The following is a 27,154-nucleotide window of genomic DNA, read 5'->3' as shown; positions in this document are numbered from 1 at the left end:
TACAGTTCTGGCACCAACTCCCCAGAATTAATAGATCATACAAATTACGGGCTTTGTTCCCTACAAAACTGCCCTTATCTCAGACAACAGCCACAAGGAGAGGGGTGGTCCTCAGACCATCTGTACTGCTGTACAACTGGCTACAAATTTGGGGGTTCTTATAACCCCTTTAGATTTAAGAACTCAGGAAAGTGCTGTACTTACGATTACAATTTTATTATAAAGGATTACAAATTGGGCCAGTTGTAGCTATGTATAGGGCGAGGTCTGGGAGGGTTTCAAATGTAGTTTCTTTTCCCTGTAACTGTGGATCAAGACATCTTACTCTCCTGGTACATCATCGTGTCCATCATCCAGGAAGCTCAGTCAAGCTTTTGTCCTAGAGTGTTTTTCTTGGGGTTTTGTTATGTAGGAGTGTTTGAGTTCAATCATGTACTCAATTATTTAATTAATCCCTACCACACTTTCACTCCTCAGAGGTCAGGCTGGATCAAACTTCCGACCCTCTGGTCATCTGATTTGTCTTTCCAGCATGGCCAACCCTCTTACTGAAGCTATCTGGGGGCCCACGACGTGTGCCCCCATTACCATAAATGAAAGTGTGATCTAAGAGGCTCATGAAAAACATAGTCTCTTATATCACTTGGGAAATTCAAGGGTTTAGAATCCCCCTTCTAGGAACCAGGGGCATGGGTCAGCCAAATTCTTTGTTATACAGCACAGGCATATAAGATAGGACCCACCTCGCAGTGGTTGAGAGTCCGCCTGCCGATGCAGGCGACATGGGTTCGTGCCCCGGTCTGGGAGGATCCCACATGCCGCGGAGCGGCTGGGCCTGTGAGCTATGGCCGCTGAGCCTGCGCGTCCGGAGCCTGTGCTCCGCAACGGGAGAGGCCACAGCAGTGAGAGGCCCGCGTACCGCAAAAAAAAAAAAAAAAAAAAAAAAGATAGGACCCACCTGAAAAGCAAAGGCAAACACACTATAGAAAAAGGCGTACAGGTCATGGATACACAGATAATAGTGTTATCACAAGTAGAATTTAAAATATTTATGATTATTATCTAAGAATTAAAAGACCAGGTGAATAAATTTGGTGGAGAACTGGTAACTATAAGAAGGGGTCATATAGACATTCTAAAACTGAAATTTAAAATAACTGATATTAGAACAGATAGATTTAATATCAGCTTCGACATAGCTGAAAAGAGAATTATTGAACTGGAAATAATGTCAGAAGAAATATTCTGACCTAATACTGAAACATTGATAGTCAAAAGATTGGGAAATATGAAAAAGAGCATACGAAATACATGGTAAATAATGAATGGTCTATCATACATGTATTGGAGTTCCAAAATAAAAGGATAGAGAAGGGAGGGAGGCAGCAGGAGAAGGAAAGCAGGAGGGAGACAGAGAACAAGAAAAAGAGTGCTTGCAAGTACGCAAGGCACAGGCAGTGTTTAATACAGTTGCTTAAGAATTCTCCACAACTGACTAAGTATATTAAGCCACAGATTCAAGAACTATGAACCCTAAGTAAGACAAATGAAAAGAAACCACGCTTACATCAGACTAAAAGTACTGAAAAGTAAACACAAAATTAAACACTTAAAAACAGATAGAAAAAAGACATGATATCTTTAAGGGGACAACAGTAAGATTTACAGCTCACTTCAAGTAAGAGACAATTGGAGACATTGGGTGTAAACTTAAACGTGCTTAAAGAAAGTAACTGCCAACCTGCCAATCTAGTAAAATGTGATACTTTTCAAAACAAAAGAAAAGCATAAAAGTGGGTAAATTTTATAATCATCCTCTTCATTTTCTTCCTAGTATAGTCCTAGTATATTTTCTCCTAATATATAAATATTAAAAAAAATTGATTTTTAAAAATTAAGACTTGAAATTGAAGCATAGTTGATTTATAATATTGTGTTAGTTTCAGGTGTACAACATAGTGGTTCAATTATTTTTTTATTATGTTCCATTATAGGTTATTACAAGATATATTACAAGGAATATAATTCCTTGTACTATACAGTACAGTACAAGATATATTACAAGGAATATAATTCCTTGTACTATACAGTAAATCCTTGTTGCTTATCTATTTTATGTATAATAGTTTGTATCTGTTAAATGCCATATCCCTAATTTGTCCCTCCCCACCTTTCCCTTTTGGTAACCATAAGTTTGTTTTCTGTGTCTGTGAGTCTGTTTCTGTTTTGTATATAGATTCATATGCATTATATTTTAGATTCCCCATAAAAGTGATAATATGTAGTATTTGTCTTTCTCTGTCTGACCTATTTCACTAAGCATAATATTCTTTGGCCCATCCATGTTGCTGCAAATGGCAATATTTCATTCTTTTTATGGCTGAGTGGTATTCCATTGTATACATATACCACACCTTCTTAAGCCAGTCATCTGTTGATGGGCACTTGGTTGTTTCCATGTTTTGGCTCTTGTAAATAGTGTTGCTGTGGACATTGGGGTGCATGTATCTTTTCGAATTAGAGTTTTTATTTTCTCAGGATATGTACGCAGGAGTCGGATTGCTGCATCACATGTTAGCTTTATTTTTAGTTTTTTAAGGAACCTTTATACTGTTTTCCATGGTGGCTGCATCAATTTAGATTCCCACCAACAGTGTACAAGGTTTCCCTTTTCTCCACACCCTCTCCAGCATTTATTACTTGTAGACTTTTTGATGATACCCATTCTGACACGTGTGAGTTGATGTCTCATTGTGGTTTTGATTTGCATTTTTCTAATAATTACTGATGTTGAACATATTTTTATGTGCCTTTTGACCATCTGTAACTCTTCTTTGGAAAAATGTCTCTTTAGGTCTTCTGCCCATTTTTTGATTGGGTTTGTTTTCTCCATATTGAGTTGTATGAGCCCTTTGCGTATTTTGGATATTAACCCCTTGTTGGTCACATTGTTTGCAAGTATTTTCTCCCATTCCGTATGCTGTCTTTTTGTTTTGTTGATGGTTTCCTTTGCTGTGCAAAAGCTTTTAAGTTTAATTAGGTCGCATTTGTTTATTTTTGTTTTTATTTCTTTTGCCTTGGGAAACTGCTGTAAGAAGACATTGGTACCATTTATGTCAGAGAATGTTTTTCCTATGTTCTCTTCTAGGAGTTTTTTGGTGTCATGTCATATATTTAGATCTTTAAACCATTTGGAGCTTATTTTTGTGTATGGTGTGAGGGAGTGTTCTAATTTCTTTGATTTACATGTAGCTGTCCAGCTTTCCCAGTACCACTTGTGGAAGAGATTGTCTTTTCTCCATTGTATATTCCTGCCTCCTTTGTCATAGATTAATTGACCATAGATGCATTGGTTTATTTCTGGTCTCCCTCTTCTCTTCCATTGATCTATATATCTGTTTTTGCGCTAATAACATGCTGTTTTGATTACTGTGGCTTTAATAAGCATTATTGTTTAGAGGAGTTTCAGATTTACAAAGAAATTGAGCAGAAAGTACAGATACTTCCCACATATCCCTTCCAGACCTTCCTCTGCAGTTTTCCTATTATTAAAATGTTGCTTTAGTGTGGTACGTCCTTTACAACTGATGAGTCAATATGGACACATTAGTATTAATTAAAGTCCGTTATTTACATTAGGATTCACTTTTAGTTTTGTGTATTTTCTGGGTTTTGAGAAATGTATAATGACATATATCCACCCTTGTAATGCACACAGAATAGTTTCAGTGCCTTAAAAATCTCCTGTACTTTACCTATTTAAGACTATCCTTTTTTCATTGGAAGGAGCGGAGCACCTTTGTGCCTTTGTCAAAGGCCAGTTGACTATATTCGTATGAGCCTATTTTAGGGATCTCTATTTTGTTCCGTTTATCTATTTGTCTGCTCTTTCACCAGGACCACACCATCTTCATTAGTGTAGCTTTATAGTAAGTCTTGAAGTTTGGTAGTGTCGTTCTTCCAACTTTGTTCTCCTTTAATATTGTGTTGGGTATTCTGGGTCTTTGGCCTTTCTGTATAAACTTTAGAATTGCTTTGAAGATAACTGATTAGTTTCCTAGGGTTATTGATTGGGTTTGAGTTGAATCTATGGATCAGGTTGAGAAGAACTGATACCTTGACAGTATTGAGTCTTCCTGTTTGTGTATGTGGAATGTTTCTCCAATTATTTACTCTTTGATTTCTTTCATCAGACTTTTGTAGTTTTTCTCATATAGATCTTGTACATATTTTGTAAGAAATATACCTTTCTTTTCCTTTTGGTGGTAATATAAATAGTATTGTGTTTTAATTTCAAATTTTTGTTGTTCATCACTGGTATATAAGAAAGTTGAGCTTGTCCATTAATCTTTCCATTAATCTTCTATCCTGTAACCTTCCTTTAATTGCTTCTTAGTTTCAGGAGTTTTATTTTTGTTGTTGATTCTTTGGGATTTTCTACATAGACCGTCATGTCATCTGCAAAAGAAAACAGTTGTTTTTTTCTTTCTCTCCTCAATTCACATACCTTTTTTTCCTTGTTTTATTGCATTAGCTAATACTTCTAGTACAATGTTGAAAAGGATTGGTGAGAGGGGAAATTCTTGCCTTTTTCTGTATCTTAGGGGGAAATTATTTAGTTTCTCACTATTAAGAATGATGTTGGTTGTAGATGATCTTCATGAAGTTGAGGACGTTCCCTCCTATTCCTAGTTTTCTAAGAGTTTTCACTGTGAATGGATGTGGGATTCTGTCAAATGCTTTTTGCATTTATTGATATAATAACATGGTTTTTATTCTTTAGCCTGTGCATGTGATGGATTTTATGAATGTTCAGTGATACTTTAAATTAATAAACTTATGTGTACAAAAGGAGAAAAGTAATCATTTTTGCTACATGGATTAAAGTACAAAAGGAGAAAAGTAATCATTTTTGCTACATGGATTAAAGCAGCACATTTCTTTTGAGGTAAAAAGTAGTGATAGTTCCTATGGATACCAATTATGACTTTTAAAGTCTATTTCGTTAGGATTTAAAAAAACATTTTTCAAAAGAGAATTTAGTTCTGTGGTCCGTCATTCATTTATTGAACATCAAGTTTGGCAAAATGAAGAATTCTGATATTATTTTACTGCTCTTCATTGCAAAAACTAAAATACAGTGATACGACTTTTTTGTCCCCACTGAATTCTACATAAGCATGTCAATCTTTAGAAGCCAGTAAACTACTCTTCTTTATTTTTAACTTGTGTAATTGATTCATCATCAAAATTGGATGTGACTGATTACATTTTCTTGTATTATTTTTGTTCCCTCTTTTGTTGTTCAGCGTTTGTTACACACTCTAGCCTCTCTCTGGACAAGAAAGAAACCAGTATGTGTTCAAAAAGTAGAACACTAATGACAACATCCCTTATCCCCATTGCTTTAAGGTCATATGGTAAATGTTAAAAGAAATAGTTCACTTGGAGGAAAAAAAAGGTGTCTGTAAAAAAAAGGTACTGCAGTAATAATTGACTATGAGCTGTCCAGTGTTAAAATAATATACTAAATTTAAGGCTTCCTTATGTTGAAGAAACAAAAGTAAATTGAAAATGACCTAATTGTTATAAGACAAGTCTTCTGCTCATGCTTCACTGATCAAACTAACGTTTTTGGGATGAACCAAGTGTTCGGAAACACTCTGAATTTATCTGTAGTTATCTTGGGGAGAAAAAAAAAAGGAATCGCTCACAATGTAGATATTAATTCCAGATTTAGAAATATAAATAGGTAAGTTGGACTTTCAGTTATTATGGTGCTTAATTTTATGTGTCAACTTGACTGGGCCACATAGTATCCAGATATTTGATCAGACTATTTGATCAAATTATTCTGGGTGTTTCTGTGAGGGTGTTTCTTAGATGAGTTTACCATTTAAATCTATAGACTGAGTAAAGCAGATTGCTCTCCCTCCTGTGGGTGGGCCTCATATAATCAGTTAAAGGCCTGAATAGAACAGAAAGCCTGACTCTTCGTGAATCAGAGGGACCTCTTTCTGCCTAACTGCGTTTGAGCTGAGACATCAATTATTTCTTATCTTTGAACTGAAACTGAAACATCAGTTCTTCTTGGATCTTGAACCTGTCAGTCTTTGGAATGGGACTATACCATTGGCTCTCCTGGTTTTCAGGTATTTGGGCTTGGACCGGAACTTGTCATCAGCTCTCCTGGGTCTCCAACAGATCTTGGGACTTGTCAGCCTCCATGATTGCATGAGCAGACTCCTTATAGTAAATTCTTTCTATAAAATTATATATATATACACACACACACACACACACATATTCACACATATATATGAATGTATTTTTATATAACATATTCTATATATTAAGATTTATATATATATATATCTCCACAACTTGGATCACAGCTTAGATGGCTACTGTTGGTATGTAGTGGGTAGAGGCCAGGGATGTGAAAAATATCCTACAGTGCACAGGACAGCCCCCCACAGCAAAAACCTACCTGGACCAAAGTGTCAGTAGTGCTACTGTTTAGAGACGGGTAGGCCATAGTTTCCTAACTTTGGCTCCCCCTTACGACCAGCTGGGGAGCTCTTAAAACACCTGACTCCAAATTTGGCTTAATTGGCCAGTGGTGAGGGCAAGGTTTCAGGATTTTAAAAGCTATCCACATGATTATATTCACAACCACCATTAAAAGCCCCTACTGAGGACCCTGGTCATTGATGTACCTAAAATTCTTAGGTTATAATGGATGGATCAGGGTGATCCTGAATCAAGTTTAATGTGAAAAGATAACCAAGTAGTCATTATTACCTCCTGATGTGATGTAATAGGAAGGCAAACGCCAATTTCTGAAATGTTCTTGCCAAAGAATCATAAACTTGAACCTGAGTAAGTTTCTAGATTTCTAGATCTATCATGTAGAGGCAGATGTTAAAAAACACTGTGAGGCTTCTTCCGGCGGGGTAGAGTAGCAGCTTCGTCAGCAGAAGGACACCTGCAACGGGGTCTGTGCGTTTTGGAAGATTGAAATCATGGCAGGTCCAGAAACTGATGCCCAGTACCAATTCACTGGTATCAAAAAATATTTCAACTCTTATACTCTCACAGGGAGAATGAATTGTGTACTGGCCACATATGGAGGTATTGCTTTGATAGTTTTATACTTTAAGTTAAGGTCTAAAAAAACTCCAGCTGTGAAAGCAACATAAATGGATTCTCAACTGTACGTCATCTGTTAAGTTCCCATGCCTGAAGAAGCTAATGTCAGCTCATCATGTGATACCCAATTTGTACAATAAATTATGAACCTGGAATAAAAAAAAACAAAACAAAACACTGTGAGGATGTTATCAGCAAAATTCAGAATGTAGAAAATACTCCAGGACAAATGATACAGTTTTTTTGTAAACAAATAAATGGCAAGAAGGAAAAGAGAAGAGGAAGGGAGAACTGTTCTAGAATAAAATAAAGACACCAAACCAATTTATGCATCTCATTTGGATCTTGATTTGAAAAAGCAACAGAAAGAAAAAGACGTTTTTTTCCTTGAAGAACAATTTATTCAGATTTTCCCCATCCTGTGACATGATGGATAAAAGTAGAGTCATTATTAAAAAAGAATAAAATTTGAAAGCAAGTTAACCTGAGAATGATTACCTCATGCTTCTCGGTAGGATGCCTGATCATTCTGTTTTCTATGGCTTTTGCTACATTTAAAAAATTTTTATTTTATATTGGAGTATAGTTGATTAACAATGTTGTGTTAGTTTCAGGTGTACAGCAAAGTGATTCAATTTTACATATACATGTATCTATTCTTTTTCAAATTCTTTTCCCATTTAGGTTATTACAAAGTATTGAGCAGAGTTCCCTGTGCTATACAGTAGGTCCTTGTTGGTTATCTATTTTATTTTATTTATTTATTTTTTGCGGTACGTGGGCCTCTCACTGTTGTGGCCCCTCCCGTTGTGGAGCACAGGCTCCGGACGCACAGGCTCAGTGGCCATGGCTCACGGGCCCAGCTGCTTCGTGGTATGTGGGATCCTCCCGGACAGGGGCACGAACCCGTGTCCCCTGCATCGGCAGGCGGACCCTCAACCACTGCGCCACCAGGGAAGCCCAGTAAAAACAAATTTTATATATATGTATATCAAGTATAGAAAAATACTTTTGTATTATTTTATGTGGAGGTTGTATGTCGAAGGATAACTTGTGGTTATAGGTAAAACAAGGTTGGCCCTATACTGATCACTGTTGAAACTATGTGCTGGGTGTATTGGGGTTTATTATAATATTCTCTCTACTTTTGTGTGTCTTTGAAAAGTTCCACAATAAAAATAGAATGAGAAGGAGTATCTGAGTAGGTAAGAGGAATGCAGGCGAGAATGGTGTTAGGAAAACTGTCAAAGCAGTAGGGTTTTCCAAAGTGTTTAAAATAAATAAGTCCACTGGATTTGGTAACATGAAGGTCATTTGATGGCCTCAGCTAAATCTGTCTCAGTGGAGAAGTGGGTCTGCAGACAAGATTGAGTGCACTGAGGATTAAGAGGAGGTGGTAATGAGGCAGAAAAGCAAGGGAAGCAGGGGAGGAAAATACGGTCACACGTTATTATGTTTGTGACTGGACAGGGTTATGTGTGTTTGGATGATTAAGAGACCCAGTGGAGAGGGAGATGGTGAGCACTTGGGAAAGAAACAGGAAACAAGTTTTGTTTTCCTTAAACCAATCTCAAGGGGATGGTATAGAGACCAATTTGGATAATGTATACACATTACTTTGTATCACGTCTGACATATTAACAAATTGTTATTACGAGAGCTTTGGAATTTTGGTATGTGTGATGTACATCCAAAGAAATTTCTGCGTGTGTGTGTGACTTTTTTGTTGATATTTACATTTTATTGATGTTTACGTTTTCCTATCTCTTATCATTTAACAGATTGTCATGGAAACATTAAAATTAATGTGTTTTCACATGTCTTTAAAATGTTTTAAATGTCTAGAAAGAATTGCAAATAATTATATGCATGTGTTGAAATATACTAAACTACACCTAGACTCATAGTGGAGTACGTTTATGGACTTAAGTTTAATGGTGAGAGTATTCACTGGGATAAAGAGAGAAAAATGGCCAGGGTGAGAGAGAGGGGATGAAGGGGATGAGAGGGAGTAAAAGACGAAGGAATGTGTTTAAATCAACTGTTTATTCAGGTCAATGTTATTTTTATTTCCAGTTATATTGTCTCCTACCAAAAAGTAGCTTTTACTGTTTCTCCAAAGCCTTCCCATTTACTTTTCTCTTTGAATTGGCTTGAAAAATCGAGTCCAAGAATGCAACGTTAAAATTGGGCTTTTTATTTCTTTTAACAGAACTGTTCATTACGAAGGTGGTGCTGTATCTGTTCACGCACGTTCCCTGTGGAGACTAGAGACGCTAAGAGTTGCGTAAGTAGAACTTCTAAATACAGCCTGACGCTCCGGGTACAAAGTACCTTGAGTGCTTTTGTGCTAACAACCAGCAAGCAAATGAAACCCTGAGAAAGTGGAGAGTCTCTCCTCTTTTACCTTCCGCCTTTATTTATCTTTCAGTAGCCTACATTCACCAGGTAGTAAGCACCAATTTTATACCATCTGCTTTTGCGTTTAGCCTCATTTGTTTTTATAATATTGTCTTGTCCCAGTCTGTGCATCTCCTGGCAGGAAGAGCTCCCAGAGCAGAGTGATGTAAGGTTTGGAGACAGGACAAGTTGTTTGCAACCCTGTCGCACATTTCAGGTCTGGGTTTAACCTTGTAAAGTCACATGTAAAACAGTGGAAACTTGAACCTGAGTGAGATGTGACAGTCATAACTGGCAGTCACTATCTTTACTTACAAATAGCTTGATAGCTGAGTGAGAAATGTGGATTGCAAACAAGTCACTGTGTATTCATTATAGAAACAATGACCTTTTTTTTTCTGGTGACTTCAAAAAGCTGTCCAGAGATTGACTTTTAGTTCCTTTATGTAAATGCAATACTGATGGTAAAGGTGTCATTTTGAACTATTTTAAATAGAATTTAAATATCAGTTAAATTAAAAATAAAAGGTTGGATGTTTTAGTCCTTTACCTAAAAATCAGTACGTTTTCAATGTATGTTCCCTGTTATATGACGCTTTAAAAAATTATTGATTTAGGGTAACAGACTTCATGGATGGCTGTAGGGAACTATCTTATTATGGAATAGCTGTCTTTGTCAACCTGATATTTTGAGATTAATGCTTATCTAATGATGATTAAAATGGCTCAGTGGTCTTCAGTTTTTTGTCTTTTTGTTTGTTTTGCTTACATATCCCATACAATGATTTCGAAAAACTTTGTATTTCTTTGATTATTGTTAGGCTTGGCATAGAAATTTTTTCATTATCAGTTTAAATAGATGCATAGAATATAACTTACAGTGTATTATAAGTAGTGACATTTTAAGATAAAATGGTTACACCACTCTTATAAAAGTATCCCATTGTCTCTAAGTGCTGCTGTGATTTAATACCCATCTTTGTTTATTTAAAAATACTTGAACATGGTCTCTTTAACAGTGAAAAAATTATATGTTACTCATCTTTCTCATTGAAATCATATTTCCTTTACTCTCCCATGACAGAATAGTACCCCAATTGGAATTTTTTTATGATTGAAAGACTTTTCTGCTCACTGTGTCATACTCCTATTCAACAACAAAAAAATGCATGTAAATTAAATTTATCTTTTATACTTTTTGTGATTATAAGTCTGTGACTTTAAAAAGTGCTTCTATATTAACCCCATTAATTCTTAATTAATTGATGATATTAAATTTCTTCTGTATAAAGTCATAGTTGATCAAATGCACTGAAATATTAAAACTTTTGATAAACATTGAACTTAAAAGTAGAATTTTATGGGAAGTGCACCTCTTAATGTGATGGACAAAGAAGAGATGACATAAAGGAAAGGGAAGAAAAGTTATAGCTTTTGTGTGCTTCATAAGTTATTCAGAGAATTTAGGGAAAAGAATTTCAAATATGTACATGTATTTTTATAATTTGCCTTGTGTATTATAAAAATGACAACTTAATTAGAGAAATGAAATAGTCCAAAAAAGTGAAATTTAGAGAAGTTTTGTTGCCTTTAAGAAACAGACTCCAGATGTGTTTTCACATTTATAGATCTACCTACCCTTCACAATTGTATGCTTAAAGAAATGATGTTTTGTTTTTTTTTTTTGAGGAAACCAGGACCTAAATCTGTCTCAATTTATAGGTTTAAAAAAAAAAAAAAAAAAAAAGGATGAGAGCTCCTGAAAGCCCAACAAGAGTTCCTTTTTATTGTCAACAATGTTGTTGATGAACTGCAATTACATAAATCCCATTATTCAGCACGTGTTTCTATCCCGTGGTCTTAATTCTGTTCCCCTGCTGTTGACTAATGTTTGAAAGGGGGACGTTTGGAGTTTGTTTTAACTTTGAATTTGGTTGACTGATATATAGAAAGGGCCTGGGCCTTCTTCAAATAATGGAGATGAAAGGGGGTACTTTATCACCGTGTGTTTGTAGCTGTGCCTCTCAGAATCCAGATGACAGTAAGGGGGCTTGACAGCCAAGGCAGATCAGGGACTTTTTCAGCCATTTAAAAAATTAAAGAGAGGTGTTTTGATTCTACTCTATGACCCTTGATGTATATCTACAGTAGGAAAGTAGGAGGTTCATATGTAAGAGATGTAATTATTTTAAAAAAAAATTTTTTTTTAGATTTTGTTGCATCTTTGACCTACTTTGGCCTCACTGTAAATTAGATTGCATTTAATTTGCATGTGTTATTATATGCAATGGCCACATAATTAATTTTTCTTTTTACTTAGGAAGTAATAGTCAAAGATCCTGCTTATGTTTATGACAGAACTTTATTTCCAAAGGTCAATGTTTGTATTATAATCTTTGGGATACCATATGTTTTTTTCCCTCCAATGAGGCCCCAAACTATGTATTTGTTATAATTTATGTAGTCCAGTAATTATATATTTTATATTGCTTACTTACATAACATTAGTGTTGTCAAAAGTTTTTCAGTATTATGAACATTTTAACAAGGTAAGTTTTAATTTTGGGAGTCAAATGTAATAGAAAACACATTCCTGTATTGTACCCCAGTACAAAGTTGTCAGAACACTGTAAGTAGGATATATGTTCGTTTCTGTAATGGGCATGATCACTGCAATTATAAATATGCATTTTGTATTTTAAGTAAAATTTCACTTTCTTATGTGTTATGAATTTAAAAAAAATTAACATATCATGACAGGTGACCAAATGCTCCTCATTTCTTTGAGATAATTACAAGTAAATATAGATAATACATATGGAACAGTTTTCTAATAACATGGGAAGCTGCTTTATATAACTTCTTTACTATAACTATTTTCAGTTTTCACTGAAATATTATTTTCTTGCCCTTGATTCTCCTGGGCTTTTCCTCTTTTCTTTTGGACCTGTGAGCTAAAGAAAATGTGTTTAGACTTCAGAAAGTTTGGCTGACGATTGGCCAGATTCATTCCATTTCTAACAGTGGCTTGAGAGGAGTGCTTGTGTATATGAGCCCTATTAAATAGATTTGAACATGGTATCCAGAATACCGTATAGAAATTCTGGTAAAAAGTATACACTATTACCAGACTAGAAATGCTTTAACATGCTGTTGTCGGTAAATGAACTTTAATTTCATTTTTAAGACAATACCGTGTTATTATCAGGGTTTATTGGTACATGATTATTAATTTAGTTGGAGGACTTTTCCAAAGTAATTGTGTTTATAAACATATCCATGTAAAAATGAACTTATTACAATATCATTCTACTGTTAATTTTCCAGGCTAATAGTTCAGGTCAAAAATCCAGGTTGGGAAAACAGCATAAAATTGACTTATAGTTCACTAAGATTGGTGAATTGTTTTTAAAGTGTGTTCTTAATTTGTAGAATATAAAAGTTTATAATGCTTCTTTATTAGAACTGGTTTATTAATTAATAAAGTCATATTGAAATTCTCTATACCTTTACTTATTTATTTGATTCCTTACATAGTGGTAAAGCTTCCACTATAATTGTCTTTTACAAAATTATCCTTGTGTTTCTTTTGTTTCATTTTCTGTTTGCCATTGACATGTGAAGCTTCATAACATAGTACATTCTTTTTAGAGTATATCTTTCTCATTATAAAATACCCGACAGTGTCCCCTTTATACTTTTTTGCCTTGAATTCTAATTTCTCTACAATCAACTTTAGCATCACTATTTTCTTTTGATTTTGTATGCATGGTAAGTCCTTTTTATTTGTATTTTTTAAATTTGATTTTACATCATTGATAAGAGGCTGTCCTCGTTTTGCACACTAGCATGATAACTGAAAGTCACCATTATCAGAACCTTGTTTCCACTCTGAACTGTAGTAAGGGCAAGGCTCTGATGATAATGACGGCTTTCAGTTAACACAGTACTGTGCAAAGCAGGGATGGTCTGTATCTTAATTTTTCTTTTCTACCCTATCTGAAAGTCATTATTTTTAAAAGCAGACTTTAATGATCACAACTTTGCTTTTTATCTTTCTTCTGCAATCTTAGTTTATATTTTCTCTGTGTTGCATTCAATTTTGCTTTCCTGTTTTTCCTCTTGACTCTATTAGAATTTATATTCTTGGTTTGTCTTTCTTGTTCATTGGTTTTTAATGACATAATTGTTCCACATTATTAAAATTTAAAGCATAGGAAGAGGTTTATTTTTTCAGATAAATATTTCAGTTTATATATATGAGTTCCAGTTTATCATAATTAGGCATTGACTCTGATATCACTAGTTTTCAAGTCTGTGCAAATCCAAAAATAACTAGTAAATGCTAAGGTATCATTTAAACTCATAGTGTCTATATCTGTGACTAGCGATTAGAGGTTAACCTGGAACACAAGTTCTTGGTCATCTTTGCATGGAGTAGTGTTTGGTGTGGATGGTATTACATTTAATGTCGGAAGATCTTGAGTTAAACTTCGCTTCTACTTACTGTTTGCTCTGTGACATGGAATATTACCTAATCATTCTGAATAACCATTTTGTTATTTGTGATACAAAATTAATAACACCAACACCATAAGGTTTGGGGGATCATTAAAGAAGACAGTGTATGCAGAGCACCTTTGTTCATTGTCTGACACATACATTTTAATTGCTGTTTCTCCTGTCATTGTATTTGCTATTGGATCAAGTCTTAACTGTTTTTGCTAGGTGGAGTGGAAGCCACATAAGATGGGGCCAGCCTTTCCGACTACGCCATGTCACAACAGGAAAATACTTGAGCCTCATGGAAGACAAAAGCCTTCTACTCATGGACAAAGAAAAAGCTGATGTCAAATCAACAGCATTTACCTTCCGATCTTCCAAGGTAAGACAGAAATGTATAATTTTCGATTTCCTTTGAGTACATCCCTACTGCATTTTCTTTGATGTTAGAAATGCAAAAAGAAATGATGTATGTTTTACATGTATTTCCAAATTCCCATTTTCTCTTCGATGCCTTCCTCTTCAGTAAAGCCTATTTCCTAAACCACTAACACCTTCCCAGGTGTTGCACCTGGCTTACAGTTCTTTGGTTATTTATGTGTAGCACATCCATCCAGCCCCTTTTAGTTTTCTTAGGTGTTGACAGTGCAGTAAGCACAGACCTTGTGCTGTTGTTGTATAGCAATGTGATGGGCACACCAGAACGTTCACACAGATGCTCTTATATACAGACCTTTCTTCTTACGTTCTTGAATCATTTGTAAGAACAGAACCTCTAAGAGAATACTTAATATCTTTCATGAGAATCCCTCTGAACTAGATGATGAGTAGAATAGAAAAAAAAAAATGCACATCAAAGTCAAGTTGGAATGCTGGTGGTGTAGCACAGCTAGGCCCACGCAGTACCTCATGAAAGATTCGTAACTCACCAACCCCGCAGTGCAATGGATTGCTAACCATGCCTCAGGAAAACAGTAGATGTCCTGAATAGTGAAGTATCTCAGGGACAGTTGAAAATCACTTGTTCATTTGACACATTCCAAGCATCGATTATATGCATTTTTGTGATAATTGTGTATTTCTGTCCTTAATTAAATGAAGAATGTGAAACTTGGGCATCATGATAGGAATGGTATTAACTTACTGGATAGCTTTTTTTGTCTCAGAGATGCAAAACTTTACACCCCTGTTACAGATAAAGGTAAGTTTGAGCAAGACCAGAAGTAACTCTAAAAAGACAGCAGCCTCAGTTTACATCCCTAGTGCCACGCTCTCAGTCTTCTTGCTTTGGAGGACACAGAATGGTAGAAGATGCTTCTGATTTGCTGTATTCTCCCAGGATCTCCTGGAAAGACAGCCAGTGTAGGTCCCCATCTTTTATGGTGAAAACAGACGAAGCTGGTCAACTCCAGTGGATAATCTGAGACAGGATTGGCATCTATAATTTGTTGTAGGGACCTATAGCGGGGCTCTGGAGAGGGTACCTGGGTGGACCTCAGGTGGGCAGTTAGTTGCTCCTTGTGTCTGTAGTTGGAAAGCACAGTTGATCACACTGTGAACAAACTTGACGCTGATGGGCTTCTTCCTCAAGACTTTAACCAGGGTGGTGGGAATTTGCTAGTTTGTCCACTGATAACACCTCAGTCCAGAAAGAAAAAAAAAATTCAACCCACCAAAGACGCATCAGTTATCTGATGGTGGAAGCCCTTTTCAAGTAAAAGAGATAGCGTAAAATGACATACAGCTTAATGGTAGGAAATCGGAAAAGTGAAAAGAAAGGCACGACATCCCAGCAAAATATAATCTACGAAAATAAAATCCCAAAGAAGTAGAAAAAGCTGAACAGCCATATCACAATGAAAGATATTAGAAAAAATTTCAATATATGGCATTTAAAAAGGGAAAATACATCTAACAAAAACTGGAGGAGAAAGAGGAAAAATGAAAGGTGCTCTGATCGCTTCCAGTGAAGCAGTGAAAAGTCAAATAATATTTTCTTAAAACTCCAAAATCAAGTAACAAATAAGATATTTATCAGTAAAAAGCCAAACACTAAACAATATTTTTATTGTAGTAAAATTTACTAAAGTAAGGTGGTGGAAGAGAAGGGAGGTTTGTGAAAGAAGGGAAGTGGACATTTATTCACCCAGGAATATTTAAGGGCTGGCTTGACCTTGGCTCGGAGCTGGGAACATGCTGACAGTGCGTGCCCTCCTAAAGCTTGTTGACAGCACTGGGAAGCAGGGCCCTTTCTTCCCTAATTTCTTGGCCTTTTAAAGATGATAATTGCTACCATTCTGTTTCTTTTAAGTCTGCCAATGAGCTGAATATTCTCCGTAACTGATCTCTCTGAGAATCAGGATCCCCATTTTACAGATGGAAAAACTAAAGGCAGGAGAGATGAGCCATTTGTCCACGTCACTTGGCTGAGCACATAAGAAGATCCAGTGAACATGAGGTCACCTCTGCTCCAAACCACCAGCCAGGGTGGGTTTCAGTAACCAGGCCTGACTTCCAGGCCTGGAACCCTGGACTGGCTAGTCATTTATTCACCCCCAGGCTGTCAGGGCTGCCCCAGGGGCCTGGAGGTATACCAGGGCCTCATGTAGGGCCTCCCGGGCAGGTGCCTGACAATATTGTCTACCTGTGGTCTCCCTAGTTCCTACTGTTGCTGGAGAAATCTGAATACTGAGTTCGTCTTTCTCTTTTCATTATTTCTGTAACAATCATATTCCCATGGTCTCCAAAAATCCTATTTTGCTATAGAAAGATGAATACCTACACGATCTTTCTCTTTTCACTCTTTGACGATCCTAATTCTCCAGGAGATAAATGGATGCCTCTAGCAAAATGGGCTAGATTATTCCAATGGAAATGTAAGTGCAAAAGAGACAAGTATGAACATATTTCAAAAATTTCTTTCTTGCATACATGCAGCCACTGATCTAGCAGTCTTCTATATAAATGTATTTTTAATGAGAGGAGTTTTCTTACAGAAATAAAATTAAACTGTGCACATTATCATTCTTTGTCATGGCAAAAAAATTGTCATGGCAAAAAAATTGGTAGACTCAAATGTTTAACGAATAGACTTGATAGCTAAGCGGTATTAGCTGTCAGAATATATTGATCAGGAAAGATACCCATCATTATTATTATTGTTGAGTGAAGAAAAAAAGCAAATTGTAATGCAATTTAAAAATCTTATTATTTTTTTACTTAAGAAAAGAAAGAATCTACACTAATCTTTTAACTTTGGCTGCCTTAGAAAGATGAAAATGGGGGAGGGGGGTGGGAGAGGGAAGGCTTGGGAGTTTGGGATTAGCAGATGCAAACTATTACATAGAGAATGGATAAACAACAAGGTCCTACTGTATAGCACAGGGAACTATATTCAATATCCTGTGATAAACCATAATGGAAAAGAACATGAAAAAGAATGTGTGTGTGTGTGTGTGTGTGTATGTATAACTGAATCACTTTGCTATACAGCAGAAATTAACAACATTGTAAGTCAACTATACTTCAGTAAAATATAAAAAAATAAAATAAAACTAATAAAAAAAAAGATCAAAATGGAAGGTGTATGAGAGTATGAGTGCAAGGGGAAAGCATTTTCTTTAACTTGTAAAAAAAAATCTCTGGATTATTTTGCCTATTATGATAGCTATTTTTCCTTTGTAACAGAAAAATCAGTTAAAAAATTCATCCATTGTATTGATATACTTGGACATAAGTTTTGTGCACAGTTTAAATTTATTTCTTTAGGGCTAGACCTAGAAACAGAAATACTGACTCAAAAGCTATGAATATTTTCAAAATCTCTTGATAATGGTTCTTGCTCAAAGCAATAGTTTTTGAAACATTTCCCCCCAGATATCTCTGCTTATGTTCTGTCAGTGTTAGAGTATAGTTTGCATTTGAAGAATTTTTACTGACCAGCTCCTTCTGTGGTCTCTGCTCAGAGGTTCTGTTTCTGGCTTTTGGTGATTGTGTAATGTCATAGGTTACACTGAAAGTACAGAGACCTAGGATTCCAGCATTGACTTTTTTAAAAAAATAAATGTATTTATTTTTGGCTTCGTTGGGTCTTCGTTCCTGCGTGAAGTCTTTCTCTAGTTGCATCGAGCGGGGGCTACTCTTCGTTGCAGTGCGCGGGCTTCTCATTGCTGTGGCTTCTCTTGTTGCGGAGCATGGGCTCTAGGCACGAGGGCTTCAGTAGCTGTGGAGCACAGGCTCAGTAGTTGTGGTGCACAGGCTTAGTTGCTCCGTGGCATGTGGGATCTTCCCGGACCAGGGCTTGAACCCGTGTCCCCTGCATTGGCAGGAGGGTTCTTAACCACTGCGCCACAAGGGAAGCTCTCCAGCATTGCCTTTTAATGAACTGTTTGGTTTCTCTAAAACTAGTCTCTGGACTGTATGGAACCACTGTAATACACAGGTTGTTAATAACCCACTGTCAGTTACCACTATGATAATTATATATAACATGGTTGAGAGTCATGAAGGTGGAAATGAAATCTAGGAAAACATTTTATTTTTATTTTCTTTAATTTATTTTATTGAAGTATAGTTGATTTACAATGTTGTGTTAATTTCTGCTGTATAGCACAGTGATTCAGTTATACATATATATATATTCCTTTTCATATTCTTCTCCATTATGGTTTATCACTGGATATTGAATTTAGTTCCCTGTGCTATACAGTAGGTTGTTGTTTATACATCCTATATATAATAGTTTGCATCTGCTAATCCCAAACTCCCAATCCATCCCTTCCCCATCCCCTCCCCCTTGGCAACCACAGGTCTGTTCTCTATGTCTGCAAGTCTGTTTCTGTTTCGTAAATAAGTTCATTTGTGTCAGATTTTAGATTCCATATATAAGTGATATCATATGGTATTTGTTTTTCTCTTTCTGACTTACTTCACTTAGTATGATCATCTCTATGTCCATCCATGTTGCTGCAAATAGCATGTAATCTTCTTTATGGCTGAGTAGTATTCCATTGTATATATATACCACATCCTCTTTATCCGTTTATCTGTTGATGGACATTTAGGTTGTTTCCATGTCTTGACTATTGTGAATAGTACTATTGTGAACATAGTGGGGCATGTATTTTTCTGAATTAGAGTTTTTTCTGGATATATGCCCAGGAGTTGGAGTGCTGAATAATGACAACTATATTTTTAGTTTTTGGACATCTTATTTTTAAAATCAGAGAATTTTCATTTTAAAATCACTGACAGAGTAGGTAATAAAGTGTTTCCTATGAAGTCAAGATAGTAACTCTATATTTCTTTCTAGAATTACTTTTTCATTATATGTAATGTATAGTCATTTTAGAGGATTTTAAAAGGGAATACTGCAAAAATGAGGCAAGGGGAAAATTAAAATCATATACTATCCATCACTCAGAAACAACTGTATTGTGTGTATATTTCAGTTTTTAACAAATATAAACATATTTTGATACTAATAGGGCTAATTATTAAAATTAAAAATTATTCATGATGAAAAGAACAATTACATAATAAAAAAGCATTGAACTTAGAACTAACTAAACTAGAATAAAAGTACAGTCCTTAATTATAGATAAAATTGTATGTTTTAAAAATAAAATAGTTTCTATACTGTCAATATTTTGGAGAAGATAGTATAGCTAAACAGTTTCTTTCATCCTTTTGTTAATCATCACATTTGGTCATGGCCCCTGGTCTGTGAAATAAATAATCAGATTTACATAAAGGTGTATCTGATTCTTTTTTTTTTCCCTTAGTGCCATTGACAAGTTGAAAATGCTTGCCATATATTTATGTATCTTTGCTATACTGTTTCCAGTGAAAATAATCAGTACTTATATATCCGGAAGGCAAAGACTTGTGTGTGTAAGATATTTCTTCAGTTTTGGTATCTTTTGAGTATACAATTAATAAATGACTATTGATTGACATAATTACTGTGTTGCAAATCAAGTTTTCATTACTGATGAAAAATTTAACTTTTAAAATTGGGATTGACATATTAATGTATAATATGTATAAAATGGATAACTAATAAGAACCTGCTGTATTCAAAAATAAATAAAATTCAAAAATTCAACCTAAAAAAAGTCAAACTCAAAAAAAAAAAGAACCCTTACATTTACAGTCGCATTCCCTTACCTATGATTGTGTGAGACTGTTTTGAAAATATATTCTTGAAACATACCATTTTTTTTTTTTTTTTACAAATCATTAAGATCATTCTTACTTAAAATTATGAGAATGGCTTTAAAAACCTGTTCTACTAGTTAATATAAGGAGCAATTGTTTTGATTGTCATTGGGATATCTTTGCACTAACGTGAGCACCCACTAGCCAATCTCATCTCAAATTCAGGATTTGCAGAATAATCAACAGTTGTTGATGACTGTATATATTCAGAATAAACAGAATAAAGTGGAAGACAGTTTATAAGATCACTGATGTTGGTCCTCTTTTTTCCCCTAGCTTTATTGTGATATAATTGACATTTAATAATGTATGAAATTAAGGGGTACTATGTGATGATTTGATGCACATATATATTGCAAAATGCTTATGCTGGTCTTTTCTTGAAGAAAACATTTTATATCATGAAGAATTCGATTCATGCAGATTTTCTTAGACCTATTCTTCACTTTCTCTACTCCTAGAATTTTTAACCATTACGTTAGTGTGTTGAAATGTCAGTTTTCATCATAAGGTAGGTCTTGCCAATCACCCACGTATTATACTGCCCCCAAGATGTCATTTTTTTTAACTTAAAATGCCCTAAAAATATTCCTCTGTGGGTGACTTCCTCCAGTTTTTTCCCTCTCACGCCCCATGAATAGAAACTTTTTGCTGCTGAGATGATGGAACACCAACCTCAAATAAGACTGCCAATGAGATTACAAGGATTATGGAGCAAATGGCAAAAATAGAAAGAACAAAATATTTTTAGGACATAGTTTTAGTATGTTGTTTTATTTGAGATTTTTATTCTTGGCTCAAAAAATGTTTAAGATACAAGTTAGGGAGACTAAGAGGTAAAAACTTACAGTTACAAATAAATAAGTCACGGGGATGGTATGTACAGCATGGGGAATATAGTTAATAATACTGTAGTATCTTTGGTGACAGATGGTAGCTAGACATCATGGTGACGATTTTGTAATGTATAGCAATATTGAATCACTGTGTTGTATACCTGGAGCTAACATAGTGTTGTAGGCCAATTATACTTCAATTTTTTAGAAAATGGAGATACTGGGAGGAAATGCATCAAGATGCTAATGATGGGTATCTCTGGGAGGGATGGGCTATGGGTGATCATTCATTTTTACTTTATACTTTTAGGTATCTTTCGTTGTCTGCAGTGAACATGTATTGCTTGTAAAATTAGAAAGCAATGAGTGTCCTTAAAAATGAAAAAAAAACCAACAAAAAACAAAAATGAAAAAAAGATGAGGTGTATGTGTCAGAGTTTAACGAGAGGTAGAGCCAGCATGAGATAGGTATACACGAAGGGATGTGTTACATGGACTCGCTTTCTGAGGTTATGAAGCTGGCTGAGTAAGCCTGGAGTCCATAGTGCAAGTGACCTGGAAAGGAAGATTGTAAGCAGAATGGAACCCATGGGATGCACTGTTTGTAGTCACTGAGCTCAGGGAAAGCCTAAACCCTCCTTAAAGACCTCACCTGATTAAGTATGACTCACCCAGGAGAACCTCCCATTTTATTTGCTCAAAGTCAATTGAATAGGGACCTTATTTACATCTCCAAGATCTTCTCACCTTTGCCATATAACATAACCTCATTGCAGGAGTGATGTCCCAACATATTTGTTGGCTCTGCCCACACTCCAGAGGAGGGAAGTATAGTACAAGATATGAGAGGGCTTCACCTAAGGCTCTGTGACCTTGTTTCACTGCCCCATGGAAGCCCCTCAAAGACCCTCCATTACTGAATCAGGTCCAGCTGCTCGCTGCTTACAAAACCAATACTCACAAATGCTGATAGAAAGGAAACTTGCCTTTAATCAGAATGCTGACAGTCTGGGGAGATGGTGGACTCAGTGTCCCCCCAAAACTACCTCTGAAGATTCTGCTCAACCATGGAAGCCTTTAAAGGGAAACAGGGAAGTCATCTCAGTGAAGCATTGAGATAGGGGGTCAGAGTCGTCGCCATGCCCCGCTGCATGCAGGCGTGTGTGCAGGCTTGTTGATTCCTCGTGATCTTTCTTGGGATACTGTCTTGTTCACACAGTTTGTTGGCGAGATTACTGACGCGGAAGCTAGGGAAGAGATCTGGTCATCTGTTAATTACTTATTCTTCATTTCTACTTCTTTGATCTATGGAAAGAACCAACGGATTAGGCAAGGTATTGTGTGGTCAAACGATGTGACAGGGGTGCTAGGGCTGGAGATGAGTAGAGCACGCGGGGCACCTGGTGTAAGGTTAGTGACAAGACAAAGGGGGCCACTGTAGAGAGCTCTTTCCTGCAAAGAGCTTTTTCCTGGCAAAAGCTGCTGGCACCTCCCAATACAAGAAAAGTGTTAAAGCCCTTCTGGCCACAAACTCACCCACCAGAGTGTCTCCTCATGAAGTTTCTGAACACCAGGGCTAAGCAAGCTGTCTGGTGTTTTTTGCAGCTCTGCCCTGGATGGGCTAAGCTTGGCCTGGTCTGTCAGTCCCAGCAATTTCTCTGACCCTGTAGCATTTTTAGACTCGTATTTCACAGTGACCAACTATTCTGTGCCAAAATGTGGCCCCATAAAGAAGCAAATAAATAAAAATGTTTTGACCTTTTAATTCTCCTGACTTCAGCCATTATTTGTCTTAAGGAGAACTGGCTATTACCAAAAGAAACACTCCATCATCTAAGGATAAAGGCCTTTGTTTTCTTCCTATCAGCCACTTGACAGAACAATTTGGAGACATTTAAGGAAGATTTCAGTGAATGCTAGAAGACTCTTTGAACCACCTTGTCCATATAATAAAAACATAATCCTATGGGACTAGTTTAAATTTCTTAGTGAGTCTACTTTATCCAATGCGTATGTATCATTTACCGAAGACAGTTGTTCAGAAGTAGTTTGACTTAGTCATGAGCCAGTTTGCTGTACCCAATGCCAAAATACCACTTATTATTTTTCAGGCTGATCTTTTTTACTTCTGGAAGCATTTTGATACTCAGTTGAAAATTAGATTTGCCAAGCATTCGTGAGTAGGATTGTTTGAAGGCTAGGATTGGGAGTAGTTTTTTGTTTTGTTTTGTTTTTTTCTCGGAAGAGTGACTGTGGTTTTGGCAGGCAGTAAACCTTGCTCGAGTGAAACTCTGGTTTCTTTCTCTCTTTGGCAGTAGGCTGTTGCTTGTACTACTTATTTGTGCTCAGTTATTTCGGTTCCTAGCTGCTGCCATTAACTGGGCCTCCCCTGAACATGCATAGTATAGTGGTCAGCAATTTTTTTAAAAAATTTATTTATTTTTGGCTGCATTGGATCTTCGTTGCTGCACACAGGCTTTCTCTAGTTGCGGCGATCGGGGGCTACTCTTCCTTGTAGTGCACGGGCTTCTCGTTGCGGTGGCTTCTCATTGCGGGGGCTTCTCGTTGCAGAGGCTTCTTGTTGCGGAGCACGAGCTCTAGGCGCTCAGGCTTCAGTAGTTGCAGCACGCGGGCTCTAGAGTGCACGCTCGGTAGCTGCGGCGCACGGGCTTAGTTACTCCTCAGCATGTGGAATCTTCCCGGCCCAGGGCTCGAACCCGTGTCCTGTGCATTGGCAGACGGATTCTTAACCACTGCGCCACCAGGGAAGTCCCTGGGGCAAATTTTATAAACAGATTTTGTGGCTACTTTTCTTATCCAGGATTTAGCTTATCTAATTTTCTGTCTGCCTGTGAGCCCCAAAGTGTGTCCTCTGATACCTCAAGTATCAATAGGGCAGCAGCTTTTTTCTGCCTGAGCTCCAGGCAGATTGGGCGGGCCATGCCCCAAGGCAAAGGCTGCTTTTTACAAATCACTTGGGTACTGTGTCTTTGGAGAGAGGTCTGCTGTTCACGTTCTCTCTGCTTTTGGTCCCTCTTAAGTGCCTTCCAGTAGATTCTGAAAAATATTTTTTCCAAATTTTCTGTTATCTTTGGGAGGATTAGCCCAACTAAACCACGCCGTCATTTCCCAAAGCCAGAATAACTCAAAAGAAAAATAAATCTAGATGATTTATAAAATAAATCAAAGCGATGCTGAAACTAAAGGCCACTAATTTAGATATAGGGTAGCTAATATAGGGTTTTAGGAAGATTACTATTCGCCTAAGCTGGACACTTTATTTCTAGTAATACAGACTAATTATCTGTTAGAAGCTTCTACCTGCTGTCACGTTTTCTTGACTTGGTGGTTGGTCACAGCATCTAGATGATTTTCACCTGAATTTCTCCTAAGCCTGAGCTACAGAAAATGATAGGAAATAAAAGAGGGAAAGAGCATGACTGGCCTTTATTCGTGTTTCTTCAGCAAATAATCACACTTCTTTTGTTCCTCTCTAATGTCATTTTAGCAGCTCTTCCCTGAGTTGAGGATCAGAGTAATTATGAAAACCTGGTCATCATGAAGTTTCACAATTAAAATTTCTAATCCAGAGAGAGATGTCAACTACTTCAGTAAAAAGCCAACACAGCATACCTTTGCACTTAGTAACTGAGGCTTCTCAGAGCACAATCCACAAGCCTATAAATAGACTACATACTCATTTCCTGGGATAAAAGACAAACAGAAAGAATGTTACAGGCCCCTTGTTTTATTTTGAGGAGATAATTGCATTGTTCTATATTTGCCCTAGAATTTAATTTTCCTATTTATAGGGTTGGTATAAGTAGATTAGTAGTTTGTCTGGTTTGATAGAATGAAATTGGAACGGTTTGGTATCTGTTTTATTGCAGATTCTTAGAATAGTGTTTCAAGTTATTTGCTTAATGGTCAAATCAGCTTAACTCATAATTGCATTTACTTTCTTATATGACCTTGACCCTTTTTGCATTAAGAATTGCAACTCATTTCAATTTTAATTTTCAGTTGTTGGCAGAGTGTCCGTAATTATTTTGGAGTTGCTAACTATTAGTATGGTGCAATAATACCATGAGAAATAAAAAATCTGTTCTACTTGAATTGTTCCTTTTTGTGTAACAGACATAAAATTTATTCCAACCTAATCTTCAAAAACATTTGTGTAAATGGTACTAGCTTCACACGACAGTCAAATAGCCAAAGAAATAGACAAAACTTAGTAAATTTAGCAAGGAGAAGAATAAGAAACCACAAAAGGAGGTATTGTAACCAAAAGAACATTAGGTTTTTTTTTTTTTTTTGCTGTTATTTTAAGAACTCTACAGAAATTCAAGACATAATGAGTTCTTAAAGATCAGAATGAAGCATGGAGGGAAAATTGAAGGAAGAAGCATTAAAATAAATGGGGATTTAGGGGCTTCCCTGGTGGCGCAATGGTTAAGAATCCGCCTGCCAATGCAGGGGACACGGGTTCGAGCCCTGGTCTGCGAAGACCCCACAAGCCGCAGAGCAGCTAAGCCCGTACGCCACAATTACTGAGCCTGCACTCTAGAGCCGGTGAGCCACAACTACTGAGCCCACGTGCCACAACTGCTGAGGCTCGTGCGCCTAGAGCCCATGCTCTGCAACAAGAGAAGCCACCACAATGAGAAGGCTGTGCACCGCAAGGAAGAGTAGCCCTTGCTCTCCACAACTAGAGAAAGCCCACACATAGCAACGAAGACCCAACACAGCCAAAAATAAATAAATAATTTTATAAAAAATAAATAGGGATTTAAAAGAAACATTTAGTTGGTTTCAGAGGACTGATTGCTTCTTCATAGCATAGGGAGCTTAGCATGGCAGCCCTTTAGGAGTGAATACCTCAGTGGTCCGAGTTAGAAACTGCAAGTAGTTGAAACTGAATTATAGCCTTGATTAGTTTGCAAGAAATCATCATTATGTCTAACATCCTTATTAAGAAGGAAATCATCATCACCATTATCAATACCATTTTCATGGTCAAAATCATTAGAATTTATTGAAGTGTTTATTTTATCTCAGGCACTGTGCTGAGAACTTTGCATTCATTATCTCATGTTTTCCGATACTCTGGGGGAGAGTCTCTTGTTAGCTGTATTTACAGATGAGAAAACGGAGGCTTAAAACGTTTAATTAACTTATCCTAAAGTCACAGACGGAATAAGTGGCAGAGATTGGACTCAAAATTGACTTTTCTGTCCCTCAATCCTATGCTCTTAGTTATCAATCACAAAAATAATAATCTGGAAAGAATATGAAGCCTAAATTACTGATTTTAAGATCTCTGGTTTGGAGTTTGCCATGAAGCAATATAAAATTTTGTGTTATGGCCAAAATAATTTTCTGCCAGTATGAATAATTCAGGAATACGTTATTTATCTCTGCAATCTCGTACTTCAGTTTCCAGTAGAGGTTGAACTGCTAGCATGGAACATTTGACAATTATTATTTCAGAGGATGGCAGAGAGGTGCATTTTTCAAAGAACGTTATTTACAACAAGGCAAAGTTTTTTCGATATAAACTAGTATTTTTAAAACCTTTTCTTATCTTTTTTCTCTCTCTCTCTCTTAGGAAAAATTGGATGTAGGAGTGAGAAAAGAAGTTGATGGCATGGGAACCTCTGAAATAAAATATGGAGACTCAGTATGCTATATACAGCATATCAATACGGGCTTGTGGCTAACTTACCAGTCTGTGGATGTGAAATCTGTGAGAATGGGATCCATACAACGTAAGGTAAGAGTATTTCAAAACAGTATTTATGGCAGTCGTTATTAATGAACGAAAAACACAAACGCACGACAAAAAGAAGCAGCTAACCCTGTGTGCCACCTGCTAATGTTTGTAATTTACATGCTAGAGGTCCAGTCCCACCCTAATAAACTCTCTGGTTTCTGTAAGTGAACAGCACTGGATGTTATATCGCTGATTTAAATACTAAGTGAAGAAATACGCTACTCTTTTCTGGATACTAGCTCGGTCTGCCTAATTCACTGTGTCCTCTGTG

The 27,154-nt window shown here is 36.5% G+C and overlaps 2 protein-coding genes across 2 annotated transcripts in view; both read left to right on the top strand.

Annotated features, from left to right (window-relative positions):
- The window catches only part of RYR2 (ryanodine receptor 2), a 515,056-nt gene that overhangs the window by 117,966 nt on the left and 369,936 nt on the right, over positions 1 to 27,154 (top strand). The window contains exons 11-13 of the mRNA XM_065893933.1: positions 9,365 to 9,439; positions 14,281 to 14,437; positions 26,719 to 26,883. Coding sequence (XP_065750005.1) covers positions 9,365 to 9,439; positions 14,281 to 14,437; positions 26,719 to 26,883 — 397 coding nt within the window. The remainder of the gene's footprint in view (positions 1 to 9,364; positions 9,440 to 14,280; positions 14,438 to 26,718; positions 26,884 to 27,154) is intronic.
- On the top strand, positions 6,966 to 7,307 carry LOC136136388 (ATP synthase membrane subunit K, mitochondrial). The gene has a single exon (XM_065894534.1). The coding sequence runs from the start codon at positions 7,026 to 7,028 to the stop codon at positions 7,200 to 7,202; it is 177 nt and encodes a 58-aa protein (XP_065750606.1). The 5' UTR covers positions 6,966 to 7,025; the 3' UTR covers positions 7,203 to 7,307.

Source organism: Phocoena phocoena, chromosome 16 (assembly GCF_963924675.1).
Source record: "Phocoena phocoena chromosome 16, mPhoPho1.1, whole genome shotgun sequence".
NCBI lineage: Eukaryota > Metazoa > Chordata > Mammalia > Artiodactyla > Phocoenidae > Phocoena > Phocoena phocoena.
Note: the sequence above shows the minus strand (reverse complement) of the source record. Positions and strands in the feature narration are given on the sequence as shown.